Source organism: Salmo salar, chromosome ssa02 (genome assembly GCF_905237065.1).
Source record: "Salmo salar chromosome ssa02, Ssal_v3.1, whole genome shotgun sequence".
NCBI lineage: Eukaryota > Metazoa > Chordata > Actinopteri > Salmoniformes > Salmonidae > Salmo > Salmo salar.
This window is the reverse complement of record NC_059443.1, coordinates 23,624,349-23,645,883: the sequence shown is the minus strand read 5'-3', so window position 1 is coordinate 23,645,883 and position 21,535 is coordinate 23,624,349. Positions and strand designations below refer to the sequence as shown.

General features: G+C 45.1%; 1 protein-coding gene across 1 annotated transcript in view; it reads right to left on the bottom strand.

The window, feature by feature from the left end:
• Window positions 1-3,207: 3,207 nt before the first annotated feature.
• LOC106574911 (multiple epidermal growth factor-like domains protein 8) overlaps window positions 3,208-21,535 on the bottom strand; it is a 37,495-nt gene continuing 19,167 nt past the window's right edge. The window contains 16 exon segments of the mRNA XM_045712924.1: window positions 3,208-6,372; window positions 6,374-6,421; window positions 6,423-6,998; window positions 7,191-7,323; window positions 13,854-13,984; window positions 14,331-14,501; window positions 14,804-14,996; window positions 18,432-18,600; window positions 18,851-19,046; window positions 19,191-19,405; window positions 19,525-19,741; window positions 19,818-19,944; window positions 20,124-20,355; window positions 20,464-20,599; window positions 20,795-20,958; window positions 21,236-21,407. Coding sequence (XP_045568880.1) covers window positions 5,500-6,372; window positions 6,374-6,421; window positions 6,423-6,998; window positions 7,191-7,323; window positions 13,854-13,984; window positions 14,331-14,501; window positions 14,804-14,996; window positions 18,432-18,600; window positions 18,851-19,046; window positions 19,191-19,405; window positions 19,525-19,741; window positions 19,818-19,944; window positions 20,124-20,355; window positions 20,464-20,599; window positions 20,795-20,958; window positions 21,236-21,407 — 3,753 coding nt within the window. The 3' untranslated portion in view covers window positions 3,208-5,499.

Genomic DNA, 21,535 nt, shown 5'->3' with positions numbered 1-21,535 from the left:
CAACACTGCAGACTTAGGCTGCTAAGGCAATGATGATTACACACAATTATGGATTATTAGCAAAAAGTTGAATCATTCAACTAACAAGGCTAGTTGTCTTAAATGAATGTCCCAGGCATTTATTTTATTAAATCACTACATAATAGGCCATTATTAGAGACAGGCTTCTATTTGAGCAAGGCATCTACACTGAACAAAAATATAAACGCAAAAGTGTTGGTCCTATGTTTCATGAGCTAAAATAATAGATCAAATTTTCCATATTTACCAAAAGAATTCTCAAAAAAAGGTTGCACAAATTTGTTTACATCCCTGTTAGTGAGCATTTCTCCTTTGCCAAGATAACCTATCCACCTGACAGGTGTAGCACATCAGGAAGCTGATTAAACAGCATGAATACATTTACATTTTAGTCATTTAGCAGACACTCTTATCCCATAGTTTATTTCTCCGTACTGGGCCCCCGTGTGAATTGAGCCCACAACCCTGGTGTTGAAAGCACCCTGCTCAACCAACTGAGCCACACGGACTATACACATCATTACACAGTTGCACCTTGAGCTGGGGACAATAAAAGGCCACTAAAAGGTGTGTCATACAACAATGCCACAGGTGTCTCAAGTTGAGGCAGCCTGCAATTGCTGACTGCAGGAATGTTCATTTAATCTGCCTCAAACTTCCAACCGGTCTCACAACCGCAGACCATGTGTAACCACACCAGCCCAGGACATCCACATCCAGCTGCGGGATTGTCTGAGACAAGCTACCGGCCAGCTGATGAAACTATGGGTTTGAGCAACCAAAGAAATTCTGCACAAACTGTCAGAAACTGTCTCAGGGAATTGTATCTGCTTGCTTGTTGTCCTCACCAAGGTCTTGACCTGACTGCAGTTGGGCATCGTAACCGACTTCAGTGGGCAAATGCTCACCTTCGATGGCTACTGGCACGCTGGAGAAGTGTGCTCTTCACGGATGAATTCCAGTTTCAACTGTACCGGGTAGATGGCAGACAGTGTGTATGGCATGTGGGCGATCGGTGGGGTTATGGTTTGGACAGGCATAAACTACGGACAACGAACAGAATTGCATTTTATCGATGGCAATTTGAATGCACAGCGATACCGTGACGAAATCCTGAGGCCCATTGTCGTGCCATTCCTCCTCCACCTCATGTTTCCGCACAGCCCCACGACGTAAGGATCGGTACACAATTCCTAGAAGCTGAAAATGTCCCAGTTCTTCCATGGCCTGCATACACACTAGATATGTCACCAATTGAGCATGTTTGGAATGCTCTGGATCGTTGTGCACAACAGGGTGTTCCAGTTCCCGCCAAGATCCAGCAACTTCGCAGACATTGAAGTGGAGTGGGACAACATTCCACAGGCCACAATCAACAGCCTGATCAACTCTATATGAAGATGTGTCACACTGCATGAGGCAAAAGGTGGTCACACCAAATACAGACTGTTTTTCTGATCCACGCCCCTAACTTTTTATTTTTCTTGTTCTTGTTATGTTATTCCCAGTCATGTTAAATTCATAGATTAGGGCCCAATGAATTTATTTAAAATGACTGATTTCCTTAACTCAGTCAAATCTTTGAAAATGTGGCATGTTCAGAGTATTTTCTTAATGCACACAGCTTTGCATAGTTGTTAAATTGCAGAATTTTAATCAATTTCTTAATTCCCTGAACTAGTGTTATCACTTACACACTAATGTTTTAGTCTTAGTATGCCTCTTAAAATTAAAAAAATACATCTTTGACAAATAATTATTTGAAAATACATTTTCGGCGATTATTATTTTCGCAACTAGCAGTTTCTTACTGGCGATAAAAACACAAGTCAATACTGAATAATTTAAACGTACCAAATCAAAAATATTAAACTAAGTAAAACAATTCATTTTAACCAGTTAAACTAATTTAGACCTGACGTTTATTTGAAACAGGCCTATATTTGCTGACATGTGTGCCGTTGACCGGCTATTAAAAAGGGACAGGCGGCTATTTGAAACGGCGTTTAATTGAGCTACGGTTAAAGCTGTCAAGAATCTAGCTAGAAAATGTGGTCTTTGTTTTAAAACGGCGCGAGATAGCTACAAAACGTTTGCTTAGGAAACAAGTCGTTCACGGACAGAAGTCTAAATAACTTAATTTACCTTCTTCGATTCAAACACAGTGACCGGAAGAACTCTGTTTGCACATCTTTGGCATGGGTGTCATGTAGAAATATGTAGTCTACTGATTGATGATGATTTTAAAAGGGATACTCGCAGAAAAGTGTGGGTACCTACTGACCTTAACCTAATTGTAACCCATTCTGAAATTAAATAGCCTATCGGTTTGCGGGCCAGGACTGTCCATTTATAGGGTGCGTTCGTAAATTCACTCTGGTGTGCCAATGGGTGCGCTCTGTACGCTGTGGCGGAGGAGTAGGGTTGATCCGAGCCTTCTGACCTCACAACGGCAGTCAAACACCCAAGCTAACTGGCTAAAGTTAACTAGCTTGCAAGTTACTTCCAGACATAAATGAGAGAACACCGCACTCTGACCATTTTACTTGACCTAGCAGAGCTGGTTAGGCGGTTTTCATGTTATCCAGAGCGTTGGCGACTAACTGTGCTGCTGGAAACAATTTAATTAAATGTTTTTGCCGATGATTACTGACACCGGCCATTTTCAACGGGTGTTGAGCGTTCGTAAATGCATCAGTTATTCTGCGTTCTGGCACCGCTCGCATGTACACATACATGTTATTCAATCATTGCACCCGATAGCCAGAGCGAATTTACAAACGCCTATAGCCTTCCCCTACTGATGACGTAACAGGATAAAATGTTCTTCAACCAAGGAATCTGCCACCATTTAAATTGTGTGTTGGACTGACATGAATAGGTGTGGCAGGTAGCCTAGTGTTGGGCCAGTAACCGAAATGTTGATAGACCGAATTCCCGATCTGAACAAGGCACTGTTCCTAGGCCGTCATTGCAAATAAGAATGTGTTCTTAACTGACTTGCCTAGTTAAAGAGAATATAACTAGTCGATCTCAACTATCGCCCCCCTTTCACTAAAAAATAAAACATGCACAAGAGGTGTCATCTTGCACTTTTAATATTGGCACCTACTCATCACCAGCGCAGTGTTCCCTTCAAAAGAACAAGCGCAAATGAATAATGTAAACACACAAATACAAGACAAGCACAATGTAACCAGTTTAATAATGCTTGTGACCGGACTCAAGCGTAGCTGAAGATAGCGTTACAATTTTCCTTAATTAGGTGCAATGCTACTAAACAAGAAAGCTGTCATTTGTTATATATTCGATTAAATACATGTAAATGAGAACGACTAATCATTTTGTAGCCTAATGGTTGTTTTTTTGTAGTGTATCCATTAGCACCATTCAGATTATCTTGGGGGGATTCATATGAGAATGCAAAAACAGTAACAAAAAATGGAACACACCCTCCTTGAAAATAACACTTTTTTCCCATTCATGTTATCTTTCAGTAGGAAGATGCAGCTTTGCACATATTTTGTCCCTTTCCTTGTCTCCATTATAATCTGACTTAATTTCCATAAAAAATGTTGTTCCACATACTAATTGTTCCATTTGTCACAAGACAAATCCAAAAAGTTAATTAAATTCTAATCATAGCTCTCATTGGCTGATACAATCATCCAACCGAGAGAGCCAAAAACAAAACCATATAATTTAACATACAGTTCATATCAAAGAACTGAAATAAAATCCTTAGAAACTAAACAATACATAGTGTTATGTTATCCACTCATAAAATGGCTACAGGGACAGAAGTCTGATGACAACCAAGTTAAATCCTTCATTTGTAACAAAATCAATTTAAACAGATATGAAATGTGTCAAAAGTGTTGCTTTGCTTAATATGTTCTCCATAAGCCTCACAATAGGAAACAATACACAACAGGATTGTTAGTTGTAGGCCTGGGAGTTCAAAGGCCCAAGAACCGGAGGCAGATGAGCAGAGAAACAAACACAACAGGATTGTTAGTTGTAGGCCTGGGAGTTCAAAGGCCCAAGAACCGGAGGCAGATGAGCAGAGAAACAAACACAACAGGATTGTTAGTTGTAGGCCTGGGAGTTCAAAGGCCCAAGAACCGGAGGCAGATGAGCAGAGAAACAAACACAACAGGATTGTTAGTTGTAGGCCTGGGAGTTCAAAGGCCCAAGAACCGGAGGCAGATGAGCAGAGAAACAAACACAACAGGATTGTTAGTTGTAGGCCTGGGAGTTCAAAGGCCCAAGAACCGGAGGCAGATGAGCAGAGAAACAAACACAACAGGATTGTTAGTTGTAGGCCTGGGAGTTCAAAGGCAGAAGAACCGGAGGCAGATGAGCAGAGAAACAAACACAACAGGATTGTTAGTTGTAGGCCTGGGAGTTCAAAGGCCCAAGAACCGGAGGCAGATGAGCAGAGAAACAAACACAACAGGATTGTTAGTTGTAGGCCTGGGAGTTCAAAGGCAGAAGAACCGGAGGCAGATGAGCAGAGAAACAAACACAACAGGATTGTTAGTTGTAGGCCTGGGAGTTCAAAGGCCCAAGAACCGGAGGCAGATGAGCAGAGAAACAAACACAACAGGATTGTTAGTTGTAGGCCTGGGAGTTCAAAGGCCCAAGAACCGGAGGCAGATGAGCAGAGAAACAAACACAACAGGATTGTTAGTTGTAGGCCTGGGAGTTCAAAGGCAGAAGAACCGGAGGCAGATGAGCAGAGAAACAAACACAACAGCAACCGATAAAGAACCAAGTAACAGGTCCTGTGAATGAACATGCACAAATATATACTTAGGGGTTTGAGTTCATAAACAGACACTTAGCTTAAAAGCCTGCCATATATTAAGTTACAATTAATATTACTCATCATTACTACCATGATATAAAAAACATCTGACAAACAAGCATCACTTTTGAATTTTTCCTATCATGTCAATTCAATGTTGCACATCCTGGCGGACTGCGCCTTCTGTCTCTTGTTTTTAATGGCAATGTTTGATTGTCACTTTTTGGGGTATAAAGCACATGTTGGTTCCAACGCCAGTAGTTATCATCCCTACTTTTATTGGTCATTCCAAAAAACGACAGTGCAGCAAAAGTCTCTGGTTGTCGACTGCACTCATACCTCGATAGCGGACGCAGACAGGATGCAACTGAATGGTTGAGCTGATATTACGTGTAGTTGTAGTGCATTTTAGAGATAGCTGGCTTGGTCACGTGAAGCGTTTGAAATATAGCGATACATGACAGAATAACAGACAATCAATATTGAAACAGTGTATATAAAGGTACGATCCTATCAACTTCAACAGGCTCTTATACAACTTTCTCCTGTATGGCCTTTTTCATGTAACTCCCCATCTCTCTTCTAACCTCTTAACATGTTACTACCACCCCACCACATACCCCTCTCTCTCTTACCCACTTTCTTTTTCCTTTCTCCCCCTCTCTTCTCTACATAGCCATGGTGGTGAGGTGCTGATGCCCTAGCAGGCCTTTGCGCCCCCCTCCCACCCCGGGGTGTCCCCCTCCATTGCCGTGACCACAGTACTCCTGGAGATTCTGCCGTAGTGTGACCAGGGCGGACCCTAGGCAGGCGCGGTTAGGGGCCAGGATGCCCCCCGGCAGCTGGATGAGGACGGTGGCCACCCCGGCCATGCCGTCGTCCGTGGGCTCCAGGGTGATGGGCCCCACCTTGAAGGTGGAGTAGGAGAAGCCCATGAGCTGGGACAAGAAGGGGTCGGAGCGGCAGAAGTGCTGGTAGCCGCTGTGGGAGGACGGGTGGTGGTGGTGCGAGGCCGTGGTGTTGGCGGTGGTGGGGACATAGTGGTGGGTGTTGAGGTAATGCAGGGGCAGGTGCTGCCCACTGTTGCCGCCTCCGCCCAGGGTAAGGTGGTGGTGGACGGTGGGGCCGGAGCCTGGCTCGTGTTTGTAGGAGATGGCTCCAGCTCGCCCCCTCTGGCCAACTACAATGCCCCCCAGCTTGCCTGTGCGTGGATGGGCTAGGGACACGGCACTGCCCCCCACCCCTCCGCCCCCTGTGGAGGGCAGGTAGATGAGCTGGGGCTCCTCTGGCTCCAAATAGACAGTGAGCTTGGCGAAGGGCCTGGACGCCATCTTGGTCATTTCCTGGATATGACGCCTCTGCTCTCGGCGGAAGTCCATGAACTGCTTGATCTTCCAGAGGAGGACGCAGACGGAGAGGAAGAGGAAGAAGCAGGAGAAGAAAACAGAGAAGAAGACGAACAGGTCGATGTGGGCCTGATCCTGGCGGAGGAAGAGCAGGCCCTGGGACTCGCCCTGTCTCTCCTCGGTGCCTACCCCCACGCAGGGCGATGTAGAAACGGCTGGACTTCAGGGAGTGGACCTCATGGGGGGAAGGTGATGACCACGCGGTCACGGACACCTCGAACAATCAGTACCGTCTGGGGCTTCCACACCGTGATGTAGGAGATGAGCCCCTCCGTCTTGGCCTCCCGTACCTCCCTGTCCGCCCCCTGGGGCTTGGCGTGGAGCTGCAGGGGGGTGTTGGGGAGCATGGGCCCAGCCAGGCTGGATGAGGAGTTGGCATACACCTTCATAGGTGATGGAGGCGTCTCCTTATCCCCCCCGCCCGCCCCACCTCGGGCCGCCGACTCATCCTCGATCTTGATGGCATGGATGCCTGTGTGGCGGTCCACTTCTACGATGAAGGTGTCGTGGGAGTTGGACACGTACACCTCCACCTCCCCGAAGGTCACGTCGATGGTGACCCGGATGTCCACGTTGGTGAACTTTGGCTGGGCAGCGAAGAAGACGGTGCGTCCCTTGGGCAGATTGCGGATGGTGGGGTCGTGGAAGCAATTTGTCTGAGAGGTGGGGTCGAAGCAGCACTCATTGTCCACGTTGAACTGCCGGTAGCACTGGCGCCCGTTTACCGGTGTGCCGTTGAAGGAGTCTTTGCACTTGGCGCACTGCGTGGAGGATTCCAGATAGGGAGAAGAAACAAGAAATACAAGAGCATGTAAGTACTGTGCTTATTGCCTGTATATGGATGTGATCTTTACAACCAGGAAAATCAAGGTATACGTATTCAGAACTCCCCAGGCTGTATCAGTATACCTGCTTGTAAACTGTGTCTAGTGCCTGCACTATCCTATCCATACCTGTGTTCTGTAGCAGTCCTTCCTGTCGCTCTGCGGGCTGCTGAGGCAGGAAGAGGTCTCTGTGTTGTTCTGACATGGGCAGCCTGTGCCGTCATGTTCATTACACGTGTCTGCATGGCCGTTACACTGACACCTGCAGGTGGGAGGAACAAAGAGCATTTCAGCTTTCTGTGGGATTCAGCCCTCCAAAGTGATTTTTACAGAATCACACCTTCATCAAGAACACTCTTCTGAAGTTCACAATCTGGAAAAGTGAAGATGGCGCCGGAAGAAAAATGGCGGCGGAAGAAATGACAGCAGTTTTACGGGCGCCCAACCAATTATGCTATTAAGTTTTTTATTTGTAACTTATTTTGTACATAATGTTTCTGCCACCGTATCTTACGGCAAAAAAAGAGCTTCTGGATATCAGGACAGCAATCACTCACCTTGGATTAGACAAAGACAGGACATACTCCGAACACCTGACAAGGCCAACATCCCCGTTATTGGCAAGAGGAAGAGATGCAAGTACAGAGGACACAGAGCGGTGTCCTCGTAAGGATCCGCAGAAAGCGAGTGGGAAAGCTGCCGTTACCGTCAATATTACTCGCCAACGTGCAATCATTGGACAAAAAATTAGACGAGGTACGATCACGAATATCCTACCAACAGGACAAAAACTGTAATATATTATGTTTCACGGAATCGTGGCTGAATGATGACATGGATATTCAGCTAGCGGGATATACGCTGCACCGGCAAGATAGAACAGCACACTCCGGTAAGACGAGGGGGGGCGGCCTGTGCATATTTGTAAACAACAGCTGGTGCACGAAATCAAAGGAAGTCTCTAGATTTTGCTCGCCTGAAGTAGAGTATCTTATGATAAATTGCAGACCACACTATTTGCCAAGCGAGTTTTCAGCTATACTTTTCGTGGCTGTTTATTTCCCACCACAGACGGATGCTGCCACTAAAACCGCACTCAATGAGCTGTATAAGGAAATAAGCAAACAGGAAACCTGCTCACCCAGAGGCGGTGCTCCTAGTGGCCGGTGACTTTAATGCAGGGAAACTTAAATCAGTTCCACTTCATTTCTATCATAATGTTAAATGTACAACCAGAGGGAAAACAATTCTAGATCACCTGTACTCCACTCACAGAGAAGCATACAAAGCTCTCCCTCCATTTGGTAAATCTGACCACAACTCTATCCTCCTGATTCCTGCTTACAAGCAAAAATTAAAGCAGGAAGCACCAGTGACTCGGTCTATAAAAAAAGTGGTCAGATGAAGCAGATGCTAAACTACAGGACTGTTTTGCTATCACAGACTGGAGCATGTTCCGGGATTCTTCCGATGGCATTGAGGAGTACACCACATCAGTCACTGGCTTTATCAATAAGTGCGTCGAGGATGTCGTCCCCACAGTGACTGTACGTACATACCCCAACCAGAAGCCATGGATTACAGGCAACATTCGCACTGAGCTAAAGGGTAGAGCTGTCGCTTTCAAGGAGCGGGACTCTAACCCAGAATCTTATAAGAAATCCTGCTATGCCCTCCGATGAACCATCAAACAGGCAAAGCGTCAATACAGGGCTAAGATTGAATCGTACTACACCGGCTCTGATGCTCGTCTTATGTGGCAGGGCTTGCAAACTATTACATACTACAAAAGGGAAGCACAGCCGCGAGCTGCCCAGTGACACGAGCCTATCAGACGAGCTAAATCACTTCTATGCTTGCGTCGAGGCAAGCAACACTGAGGCATGCATGAGAGCATCAGCTGTTCCGGACGACTGTGTGACCATGCTCTCCGTAGCCGACGTGAGTAAGACCTTTAAACAGGTCAACATACACAATGCTGCGGGGCCAGACGGATTACCAGGACGTGTGCTCTGGGCATGTGCTGACCAACTGGCAGGTGTCTTCACTGACATTTTCAACATGATTGAGTCTGTAATACCAACATGTTTCAAGCAGACCACCATAGTCCCTGTGCCCAAGAGCACTAAGGTAACATGCCTAAATGACAACAGACCCGTAGCACTCAAGTCCATAGCATGAAGTGCTTTGAAAGGCGTGGCCAGGCACGACTCCAACACCATCATTAAGTTTGCAGACGACACAACAATGAGACAGCCTATAGGGAGGTCAGAGACCTGGTCGGGTGGTGCCAGAATAACAACCTATCCCTCAATGTAATCAAGACTAAGGAGATGATTGTGTACTACAAGAAAAGGAAGACCGAGCACGCCCCCATTTCGACGGGGCTGTAGTGGAGCAGGTTGAGAGCTTCAAGTTCCTTGGTGTTCACATCACCAACAAACTAAAATGGTCCAAACTAGAGGTCAACCGATTAATCGGAATGGCCGATTAATTAGGCCGATTTCAAGATTTCATAACAATCGGTAATCTGCATTTTTGGACACCGATTATGGCCTATTACATTGCACTCCATAAGGAGACTGCGTGGCAGGCTGGCTACCTGTTACGCGAGTGCAGCAAGGAGCCAAGGTAAGTTGCTAGCTAGCATTAAACTTATCTTATAAAAAACAATCAAATCTTAACATAATCACTAGTTAAACTAGTAATATCATCAACCATGTGTGGTTAACTAGCTTGTCCTGCGTTGCATATAATCGATGCGGTGCCTGTTAATTTATCATCGAATCACAGCCTACTTCGCCAAACGGGTGATGATTTAACAATCTCATTCACGGATAAAGCACTATCGTTGCACCAATGTGTACCTAACCATAAACATCAATGCCTTTCTTAAAATCAATACACAAGTATATATTTTTAAACCTGCATATTTAGTTAATATTGCCTGCTAACATGAATTTCTTTTAACTAGGGAAATTGTGTCACTTCTCTTGCGTTCTGTGCAAGCAGAGTCAGGGTATATGCAGCAGTTTGGGCTGCCTGGCGAACTGTGTGAAGACCATTTCTTCCTAACAAAGACTGTAATTAATTTGCCAGAATTGTACATAATTATGACATAACATTGAAGGTTGTGCAATGTAACAGCAATATTTAGACTTAGGGATGCCACCCGTTAGATAAAATACGGAACGGTTCCGTATTTCACTGAAAGAATAAACGTTTTGTTTTTCGAAATTATAGTTTTCGGATTTGACCATATTAACTTAAGGTATAGGGGGCAGTATTTTCGATTTCGGATTAAATGCGTGCCCAGAGTAAACTGCCTAATACTCGGGCCCAGTCAAATATTTGCATATTATTAGTCGATTTGGATAGAAAACACTCTGAAGTTTCTAAAACGGTTTGAATGATGTCTGTGAGTATAACAGAACTCATATGGCAGGCAAAAACCTGAGAAAAATCCAACCAGGAAGTGGGAAATCTGATGCTTGTAGTCTTTTCAAGTCATTGCCTATCTAACACACAGCGACTTAGGGTTCATTTTGCACTTCCTAAGGCTTCCACTAGATGTCAACAGTCTTAAGAACCTTGTTTCAGGCTTTTGCAGTGAACAGAGAGCGAACAAGAATGCCGGGAAGCTGGTGACTCAGAAAATGACATGAGTTCATTGGCGCGCGTTCACGTGATGTGCTGTGTTCCATAACATGTGTTCCATAACATTTTTCAAGACGCTGGAATCGTCTGGTTGGAATATTATTGACGTTTTATGTTAAAAAGGGCCTAAAGATTGATCGTGGTGAAATTTTCGGCGCGCTTCCTACATTTGGAGTAGCTTACTGAACGCGCAAACAAGGAGGTATTTGGACATAAATTATGGACTTCATCGAACAAAACAACATTTATTGTGGATCTGGGATTCCTGGAAGTGCCTTCTGATGAAGATCAAAGGTAAGTGAATATTTATAATGCTATTTATGATTTTAGATGACTCCGAAATGGCGGGTATCTGTATTGCCTGATGTATTTTTCTGAGTGCCGTACTCAGATTATTGCAAAGTGTGCTTTCCCCGTGAAGCTTTTTTGAAATCTGTCACAGCGGTTGCATTAAGGAGATGTTTATCTATAATTCTTTGAATAACAGTTTAATATTTTATCAATGTTTATAATGAGTATTTTTGTAAATTGTTGTGCTAATTCACCGGAAGTTTGAGGCAAAATATTTTCTGAACATCACGCACTAATGTAAAATGTTTTTTTTTAAATATAAATATGAACTTTTTCGAACAAAACATACATGTATTGTGTAACATTGAGTCCTAGGAGTGTCATCTGATGAAGAACGTCAAAGGTTAGTGCTTAATTTTAGCTGTATTTCTGTTTTTTGTGACCCCTCTCCTGCTTAGAAAATGGCTGTGTGGTTTTTCTTGTTGACGCTCTGTCCTAACATAATCTAACTTTATGCTTTCGCCGTAAAGCCTTTTTGAAATCGGACAATGTGGTTGGATTAAGGACAAGTGTATCTTTAAAATGGTGTAAAATAGTTGTACGTTTGATAAATTTGAATTATGAGATTTTGTTGTTTTGAATTTGCCGCCCTGATATTTCACTGGCTGTGTTCACTCGCTAGCGTCCCACGTAGCCCATAGAAGTTAATGACCTAAGGCTCGTATTTCTGTGTGTTATTATATTATAATTAAGTCTATGATTTGATATTTGATAGAGCAGTCTGACTGAGTAGTGGTAGGCAGGAGCAGGCTCGTGAGCAGTCATTCAAACAGCACTTTCCCGCATCTGCCAGCAGCTCTTCGCTGTGCTTCAAGCATTGTGCTGTTTATGACTTCAAGCCTATCAACTCCCGAGATTAGGCTGGCAATACTATAGTGCCTATAAGAACATCCAATAGTCAAAGGTATATGAAATACAAATAGTATAGAGAGAAATAGTCCTATAATAACTACAACCTCAAACTTCTTACCTGGGAATATTGAAGACTCATGTTAAAAGGAACCACCAGCTTTCATATGTTCTCATGTTCTGAGTAAGGAACTTAAACGTTAGCTTTTTTACATGGCAAATATTGCACTTTTACTTTCTTCTCCAACACTTTGTTTTTGCCTGTTTTAAACCAAATTGAACATGTTTCATTATTTATTTGAGACTAAATAGATTTGATTATATATATATATATATATATATATATATAAATTATTTCCCCTCAGGAAACTAAAAAGATTCATCATGGGTCCTCAGATCATCAAAATGTTCTACAGCTTCAACATCGAGAGCATCCTGATTGGTTGCATCACTGCCTGGTACTGCAACTGCTCGGCCTCCGACCGCAAGGTACTACAGAGGGTAGTGCGTACGGCCCAGTACATCACTGGGGCTAAGCTGCCTGCCATCCAGGACCTCTACACCAGGCGGTGTCAGAGGAAGGCCCTAAAAATTGTCAAAGACCCCAGCCACCCCAGTCATAGACAGACTGTTCTCTCTACTACCGCATGGCAAGCGGTACCGGAGTGTCAAGTCTAGGACCAAAAGACTTCAACAGTTTTTACCCCCAAGCCATAAGACTCCTGAACAGGTAATCAAATGGCTACCCGGACTATTTGCATATTGTGCCCCTCCCCAACCCCACTTTTATGCTGCTGCTACTCTCGGTTTATCATATATGCATAGTCACTTTAACTATACATTCATGTACATACTACCTCAATCAGCCTGACTAACCGGTGCCCCCACACATTGGCTACCCGGACTATCTGATTTGTGTCCACCCACCCACCACCCGCCAACCCCTCTTATGCTACTGCTACTCTCTGTTTATCATATATGCATAGTCACTTTAATCATACCTACATGTACATACTACCTCAAATCAGCCCAACTAACCGGTGCCTGTATGTAGCCTCGCTACTGTTATTCTTCACTGTCTTTTTTACTGTTGTTTTTATTTCTTCACTCATCTATTGTTCACCGAATACCTTTTTTTACTTAGAAATTGCACTGTTGGTTAGAGCCTGTAAGTAAGTATTTCACTGTAAGGTTGTTGTATTTGGTGCACCTGTTGTATTTGGTGCACGTGACAAATAAACTGATTTGATTCGGATGGGTGTGAACACCAAAATATGGCTCCATGTCCCTTTCATCCATTAAGCAGTGGTGTAAAGTACTGAAGTTAAAGTATTACTTAAGTATTTTTTTGTGGTATCTGTATTTTACTATTTATATTTGACAACTTTTACTTTTACATTCCTAAAGAAAATTGACTTTTTACACCATACATTTTCCCCGACACTCAAAAGTACTCGTTACATTTTGAATGCTTAGCAGGACCGAAAATTGTCCAATTTCACACACTTATCAAGAGAACATCTCTGGTCATCCCTACTGCCTCTGACCGGACAGACTCACTAAACACAAATGCTTTTTTAAATGATGTCTGAGTGTTGGAGTGTGACCCTGGCTATCCGTAAATAAAAGAAAAAAAGAAAATTGTGCCATCTGGTTTGCTTAATATAAGAAATGTAAACTTATTCATACTTTTACTTTTGATAATTAAGTATATTTTAGCAACTACATTTACTATCGATACTTAGGTATATTTAAAACCAAATACTTTTAGACTTTTACTCAAGTAGTATTTTACTGGGTGACTTTCACTTTTACTTGAGTCATTTTCTATTAAGATATCTTTACTCAAGTATGAGATTTTAGTATTTTTTCCACCACTGATTACAAGTGAATTAGATGTGGCTAGAGGTTCATTTGAAAGGAATCACTACTCACTTGTCACAGTTCCCCTGCAATAGGAAGTAACCGCTGAGGCAGCTCTCACACTTGTCCCCCACGCTGTTGTTCTGGCAGCTCACACAAACCGCGGAGTCCTCTGTAGGACCCTCCGACACCCACTGAATAATCTGATAATGGAGAGGGAGTTCAACAAGATAATTGCAGTTAAATGACATCCAAGATGGTATACCTGTTCCTACACAGTGAGTTTCTAGCTTGCACATAAATCTCTTTAATTACTTGTTACTTTTATTTCTTATCCGTATTTTTTTAAACTGCATGGTTGGTTAGGAGCTTGTAAGTAAGCATTTCACTGTAAAGGTCCACACCTGTTGTATTCGGCGCATGTGACTAATAAAATTTGATATGACCACAAAAGAGGTTGTTGATCAGATCCAAAGTAATCCATTAATAAACTCAAAGCAAGTTGGAAAGAACATATAAATGAAGTAAAACAGACAGTGAGTCACTTACGCTGACTGGGTCCAGAGGGTGGTCTTGGGGGTGGTCTAGCGCCCTCTTGAGTTCATCCCGGGACAGACACACTGCGCTGTTCCCCCTGCAGAACTCCCGACAGGGGCGGCACGTCCCCCCACCCACCGCCGATCCCACATACAGGGGCTTACACTTCTCACAGTGATCACCCTGGAACAGGGGAGAGAGAGCCACAAACATCAGTATTTGATACACTGAATGAACTGAGAATCTGACCTGGGATCAGCACCAGTGTGTCACTAGTGTTTTGGCACTCAAGATACACATTGGGCTGTGACATGCATAATCTTACAGTTATATATATATATATATATATATATATATATACACAATCACACAGTATTTCAGCACGTGATTGTATGTATGTATGTATGTATGTATGTATGTATGTATGTATGTGTATATATGTGTGTATGTGTGTGTGTGTGTGTGTGTGTGTCTGCCCCACTCACCATAGTGTTGTTTTTACACTCCAGACACTTGTCAGGCTCAGACACTCCTTTACAGTTGCTGTGTTTGTTACAGCGACACTGAGACGAGCAGTTGTCCCCCACAAAGCCAAAGTGACACTGACACACTCCCGGGGACACACAGGTCCCGTTGACACAGCCCTGAGCACACACCGGCTCACACTGGCCTGACACACTGCAGAGAGGGAGTAGAGAGAAAGAGGAGCAACTTAAACGGATACTATGTATGTATGTATGTATGTATGTATGTATGTATGTATGTATGTATGTATGTATGTATGTATGTATGTATGTATGTCTACTGAATTTGTAGCTCTGTTTGTTTCCAAGTTTTAATGTCACATGCACAAGTACAGCGAAATGCCTTTCTTGCAAACTCAAAACCAAACAATGCAATAATCAATGTATTACTAGAAAAAAACATGAGAAATAAGAAATATGAAATACACAATAAAGTAAGCAATAAGGATACTATACACAAGAAATATTTAAAAAGTCTGTTCCAATACCATATTTACATGTGCAGGGATACTGGAGTGATGGAGGTAGATATCAAATCAAATTTATTTATATAGCCCTTCGTACATCAGCTGATATCTCAAAGTGCTGTACAGAAACCCAGCCTAAAACCCCAAACAGCAAGCAATGCATGTGAAAGAAGCACGGTGGCTAGGAAAAACTCCCTAGGAAAAACTCCCTAGAAAGGCCAAAAACCTAGGAAGAAACCTAGACAGGAACCAGGCTATGAGGGGTGGCCAGTCCTCTTCTGGCTGTGCCGGGTGGATATTATAACAGAACATGGTCAAGATGTTAAAATGTTCATAAATGACCAGCATGGTCAAATAATAATCATCATAGTAGTTGTCGAGGGTGCAACAAGCACGTCCGGTGAACAGGTCAGGGTTCCATAGCCGCAGGCAGAACAGTTGAAACTGGAGCAGCAGCACGGCCAGGTGGACAGCAAGGAGTCATCATACCAGGTAGTCCTGAGGCATGGTCCTAGGGCTCAGGTCCTCCGAGAGAAAGAAAGAAAGAGAGAAAGAGAGAATTAGAGAGCATATTTAAATTCACACAGGACACCGGATAAGACAAGAGAAATACTCCAGATGTAATAGACTGACCCTAGCCCCCCGACACAAACTACTGCAGCATAAATACTGGAGGCTGAGACAGGAGGGATCAGGAGACACTGTGGCCCCATCCGATGAAACCCCCGGACAGGGCCAAACAGGCAGGATATAACCCCACCCACTTTGCCAAAGCACAGCCCCCACACCACTAGAGGGATGTCTCCAACCACCAACTTACCGTCCTAAGACAAGGCCGAGTATAGCCCACAAAGATCTCCGCCACGGCACAACCCAAGGGGGGGGGCGCCAACCCAGACAGGAAGACCACGTCAGTGACTCAGCCCACTCAAGTGACGCACCCCTCCCATGGACGGCATGGAAGAACACCAGTAAGCCAGTGACTCAGCCCCTGTAATAGGGTTAGAGGCAGAGAATCCCAGTGGAGAGAGGGGAACCGGCAAGGCAGAGACAGCAAGGGCGGTTCGTTGCTCCAGCCTTTCCGTTCACCTTCACACTCCTGGGCCAGACTATACTTAATCATAGGACCTACTGAAGAGATAAGTCTTCAGTAAAGACTTAAAGATTGAGACTGAGTCTGCGTCTCTCACATGGGTAGGCAGACCATTCCATAAAAATGGAGTTCTATAGGAGAAAGCCCTACCTCCAGCCGTTTGCTTAGAAATTCTAGGGACAATTAGGAGGCCTGCGTCTTGTGATCGTAGCGTACGTGTAGGTATGTACGGCAGGACCAAATCGGAAAAATAGGTAGCAGCAAGCCCATGTAATGCTTTGTAGGTTAGCAGTAAAACCTTGAAATCAGCCCTTGCCTTAACAGGAAGCCAGTGTAGGGAGGCTAGCACTGGAGTAATATGATCAAATTTTTTGGTTCTAGTCAGGATTCTAGCAGCCGTATTTAGCACTAACTGAAGTTTATTTAGTGCTTTATCCGGGTAGCCGGAAAGTAGAGCATTGCAGTAGTCCAACCTAGAAGTAACAAAAGCATGGATTAATTTTTCTGCGTCATTTTTGGACAGAAAGTTTCTGATTTTTGCAATGTTACGTAGATGGAAAAAAGCTGTCCTTGAAACAGTCTTGATATGTTCTTCAAAAGAGAGATCAGGGTCCAGAGTAACGCCGAGGTCCTTCACAGTTTTATTTGAGACGACTGTACAACCATCCAGATTAATTGTCAGATTTAACAGAAGATCTCTTTGTTTCTTGGGACCTAGAACAAGCATCTCTGTTTTGTCCGAGTTTAAAAGTAGAAAGTTTGCAGCCATCCACTTCTTTATGTCTGAAACACAGGCTTCTAGCGAGGGCAATTTTGGGGCTTCACCATGTTTCATTGAAATGTACAGCTGTGTGTCGTCCGCATAGCAGTGAAATTTAACATTATGTTTTCGAATGACATCCCCAAGAGGTAAAATATATAGTGAAAACAATAGTGGTCCTAAAACGGAACCTTGAGGAACACCAAAATTTACAATTGATTTGTCAGAGGACAAACCATTCACAGAGACAAACTGATATCTTTCCGACAGATAAGATCTAAACCAGGCCAGAACTTGTCCATGTAGACCAATTTGGGTTTCCAATCTCTCCAAAAGAATGTGGTGATCGATGGTATCAAAAGCGGCACTAGGATCTAGGAGATATGTACAGGGGTAAGGTGACTGACTAGGCAACAGGATATAAGATAAACAGATTAGCAGCAGCTTGTATGTGAGTGAGTGGGCGGGTGTGTAGAGTCAGTATAAATGTATGTGCATATAATGTGTGAGTGAGCAGATGATGGAGTGAGTGTTTGTGTGCGTGTGTTGGAGTGACAGTGTGTGAGTGTGTTGGAGTGACAGTGTGTTGGAGTGACAGTGTGTGAGTGTGTTGGTGTGACAGTGTGTGAGTGTGTTGGAGTGACAGTGTGTTGGAGTGACAGTGTGTGAGTGTGTTGGAGTGACAGTGTGTGAGTGTGTAGGGCCCTGTGAGTGTGCATAGAGACAGTGCAAATATTGAAATAAGAGGTCAATAAAGATCCAAGACAAACTCAGTCTGTGTAGCTATTCTGTTAGCTAATTATCAGGCTTATTGTTTGGGGATAGAAGCTGTTTACGAGCCTGTTGGTGTCAGACCTGATGCATCGGTACCGCTTGCTGTGCGGAAGCAGAGAGAATAGTCTATGGTTGGAGTCTTTAACAATTTTCCGGGCCTTCCTTCCGTACCTCCTGATATAGATGTCCTGGATGGCAGGGAACTCGGCCCCAGTGACGTACTGGGCTGTCCGCACAACCCTTTGTAGCACCATGCGATCGAGGTCGGTGCTATTGCCATACCAAGCAGTGATGCAGCCAGTCAAGATGATCTCAATGGTACAGCTGTAGAACCTTTTCAGGATACTATGCATGTATACCAACTGAATGTTTACAGGACAGGTGGAGTGGTAGTACTGATGATTGTGATGATGAGGTTGTGTGTGTATTGCTGCGGAGGTATCCAAGTGCTGCTACTTCTGCCGTTAATGATGATTGTGACGTGTGCCTTCCTACCGGCTGAGAACGTAGCCCTGCTTGCAGGTGCAGTGGTATCCCTGGGTCAGGTCATGGCAGTCCTGGGTGATGTTACAGTGGTGGTTGCCGTTGGCACACTCATCCTCCTCTGGGCAGTGGAGGAAGGACCAGCTGCTGTTCCTCTGGGGACACACTCCCTCACTCACACCTGACACACACACAGGGGAAAGTGAGAAGAGGTAACTTGAAATAGTTATCGGGAGTAGAGAATATAACACTAAATGAAGGACAATAAAGTTGCATTCTATAAAGCTCATATTGTATTCATACATACATACATACATACATACATACATACATACATACATACATACATACATACATACATAGGATGAGGATCTATTATTCTATCCTATAAAAGGATATTCTCAAGGTCTACTCAATTCTGTTCCCCTCACCGTCGAGGCCTCCCTGCTGGCAGCGTCCAGCCCCGTTGCCCGCCCGGGCAGCACACCAGCCACACTGGGGCCAGGCGATGCATTGAGAGCACTGGGTGAGCTGGGCGCACTGGGGGGAGCAGGAGTCCCCACCAGACAGCAGACGACCACACTGACCCGCCTCACAGCGCAGAGGCACGAAGGACGGACTCACACACTGGAGGAGAGGAGAGGGGGAAGGGAGGACAGAAACATAGTCTTGTTCATTTTTTAAGCTACAATGCAGAAATATATTTTTGGCAAAAAATAGACACAGATATGCCCCTACCCGCCACCCACACACAGTCTGTCTCCGTCTTACCTGCTGCAGTGCCATGCTCCACATACAGTGCTGCCAGCCCCCGTCTGAGCCCCGGGAGCCCAGGCAGAGGCTGCAAGTGCTGAGGTGGTGGCAGGGGGGCGGGCAGGGCAGAGGGGGGGAGGACTCCACCTGCATGGGGGACACGTTGAGCAGGGCGTAGCTGAAGCACGTCCAGTCGTAGGTGGGGTTCACACTCAGGATGCGCCTGGTCTCGCCTGGAGGAACCGCAACAAGATGTAAGAGAGTGGTTCTCAGTTCCAGCCACAACTTAGTCTAGTGGTCAACCCAAGACTCCTGTCCCTAGCAATAGAAGGTGAATGGCGGTGTCTCTCACCGGTGCGTTTGAACTGGCGTGTCCACATGCACTTCCCTGAGGCGGTGCACTTGGGGCAGTCGGAGGCCTCACAGCTGGTCTCAGTACAGTTGCTGGACAGGAAGATCTCTCTCTGGTTGATCCTGCAGTCGTGTTCGGAGGTGCAGCTGACTGTACTGCTGATGCATGCTCCCTCTGGACAGTTGGTGCACCACTTACACTGCAGAGCAGACTGGGACTGACAGAGAGGGGAGGTTAGTGTGTGTGTGTACTGTCTGAGCTGGTGTTTGTGTGCGTTTGCGTGTGTGTATTACCTGTGAGGGGCTAGAGAAGGTCCTGGGGTGGCGTGCCAGACACTCGCTGCAGGTCTTCAGTCTGCGACACTGGTCTGGTAAACGAGGGGTGGGGGAGCAGGGAGACTGACCAATGGAACAGCCCAGTCTGAGAGAGTGGGACAACACACCATAAAGAGGTAGAGAAGGGATAGTTTGTCACTAATTCTGAGATAGGGAAAGAATAAACATGATTACACAAAGTGACAACCCCAAGAAACACCTCCAAAATAAAAGACAGTCAACAACTTGGAAACAACATCATTCCCATGATAACCATAGCTGTACCTCTCAGCGGTATCGGAGGCGGCGCAGGTGCCCCTGCACCAGACACAGCTGCCTGTGGTGGTGTTGCAGGCCTCGGGCGTGGGCAGCAAGGCACAGGGGTCAGAGGGAAGGGTCAGGGTGAGGAGACGCCCCAGGGTGACCCCGTTGAACCCCCCAGAGAGGAACAGCCGCCCACCCCAGCCCACCATGGCCAGAGAGACTGAACGGTTAACCGGCTCGCCCACCGCCGAGTCTGAGAGAGAGGAAGGGAGAAACGTTAGGATAATCTCCACATCATCATCAAACTGAGCATATATGCAGTGTTTTGGCTAGTCACATGTAGTGTCAGTCACACAGTTACCTGGCTGTATCCAGGTGTTACAGTTGATCTGGTACAGAGACACTGTGTTGCTGTAGTCCTCCACTCCTGTCCTCCCTCCCACGATCACCATAGTGTCTTTTATCAGGGCTGCAGCGTGGAAGAAACGAGACAGGGGCTGGGGAGAGAGAGGGAGAAAGTAAGCGAGGGAGAAAGAAAAAAGAACGTGTTCATTTAAGAATAATTGTTACGATATAATGACGATGTCATCAATTAAGACCAGCCTGGGAACATGTAAAAGCTGTTTAAATACCGGTTAGCTAGTTGTGAAAGAAGCATGTTCTCGTGGTAAAGCTGCCGTGGTACTACCTACCTTATTCCCCTGTGAGGGGACCAGTAGGGACCAGGTGAGGTTGGCATAGTAGAGACTGTAGAGCTCTCCTGAGGGCTCCACTGTCTCCACGTGGAAGCGGTAGCCTCCGAACACGTACACGGCGTCCGTCTGCTCGTGGTACACAGCCGAGTGGCCATACAGACCTGAAGAGAGGACAGGACACACAGGAGTCAGTCAAGAGGCAACACGGGAGGGTTAAGGGTTAATCAACAGACTGGTAAATCATGCAACATCATAAGGGACAGCAGTTTACAGTTCATGGTGTCAGAAATAACTCTTTGCTCCAACCATAATGGATGCACCTCAATCTTTATATTCTATGCCTACTTAGTGGGAGAGGTTCCACGAAAGCTGAGTATGGACTTTCCAGATTGGCAGGTACTAAGTGAGTTAATGAGTGCAGGTGGAGGTCCTTCTGACCTGTAGGAGGTGTGCCGGTGTGGGGGGTGACGGTCCAGTTGCCAGAGTGGATGTTGAACTCCAGCAGGTGATGGTTGAAGCCGTTCTCTGGAGAGTAACCTCCGATGAGCAGCATAGAGGTGTCCCGACGCACCGTTAGAGTATGACCTGCCACCGGTGGCAGCACTGAGCTCTGTGGGGGAAGAGGACACAGACTAATTGGTTACATAGAACAAGTCTATAGTAAATTGAATCGTGGGGTGTAGGCTGACAGTTAACTACCAATATTTTATGTTTAGTGTTTTTTTGTTCATATATTTT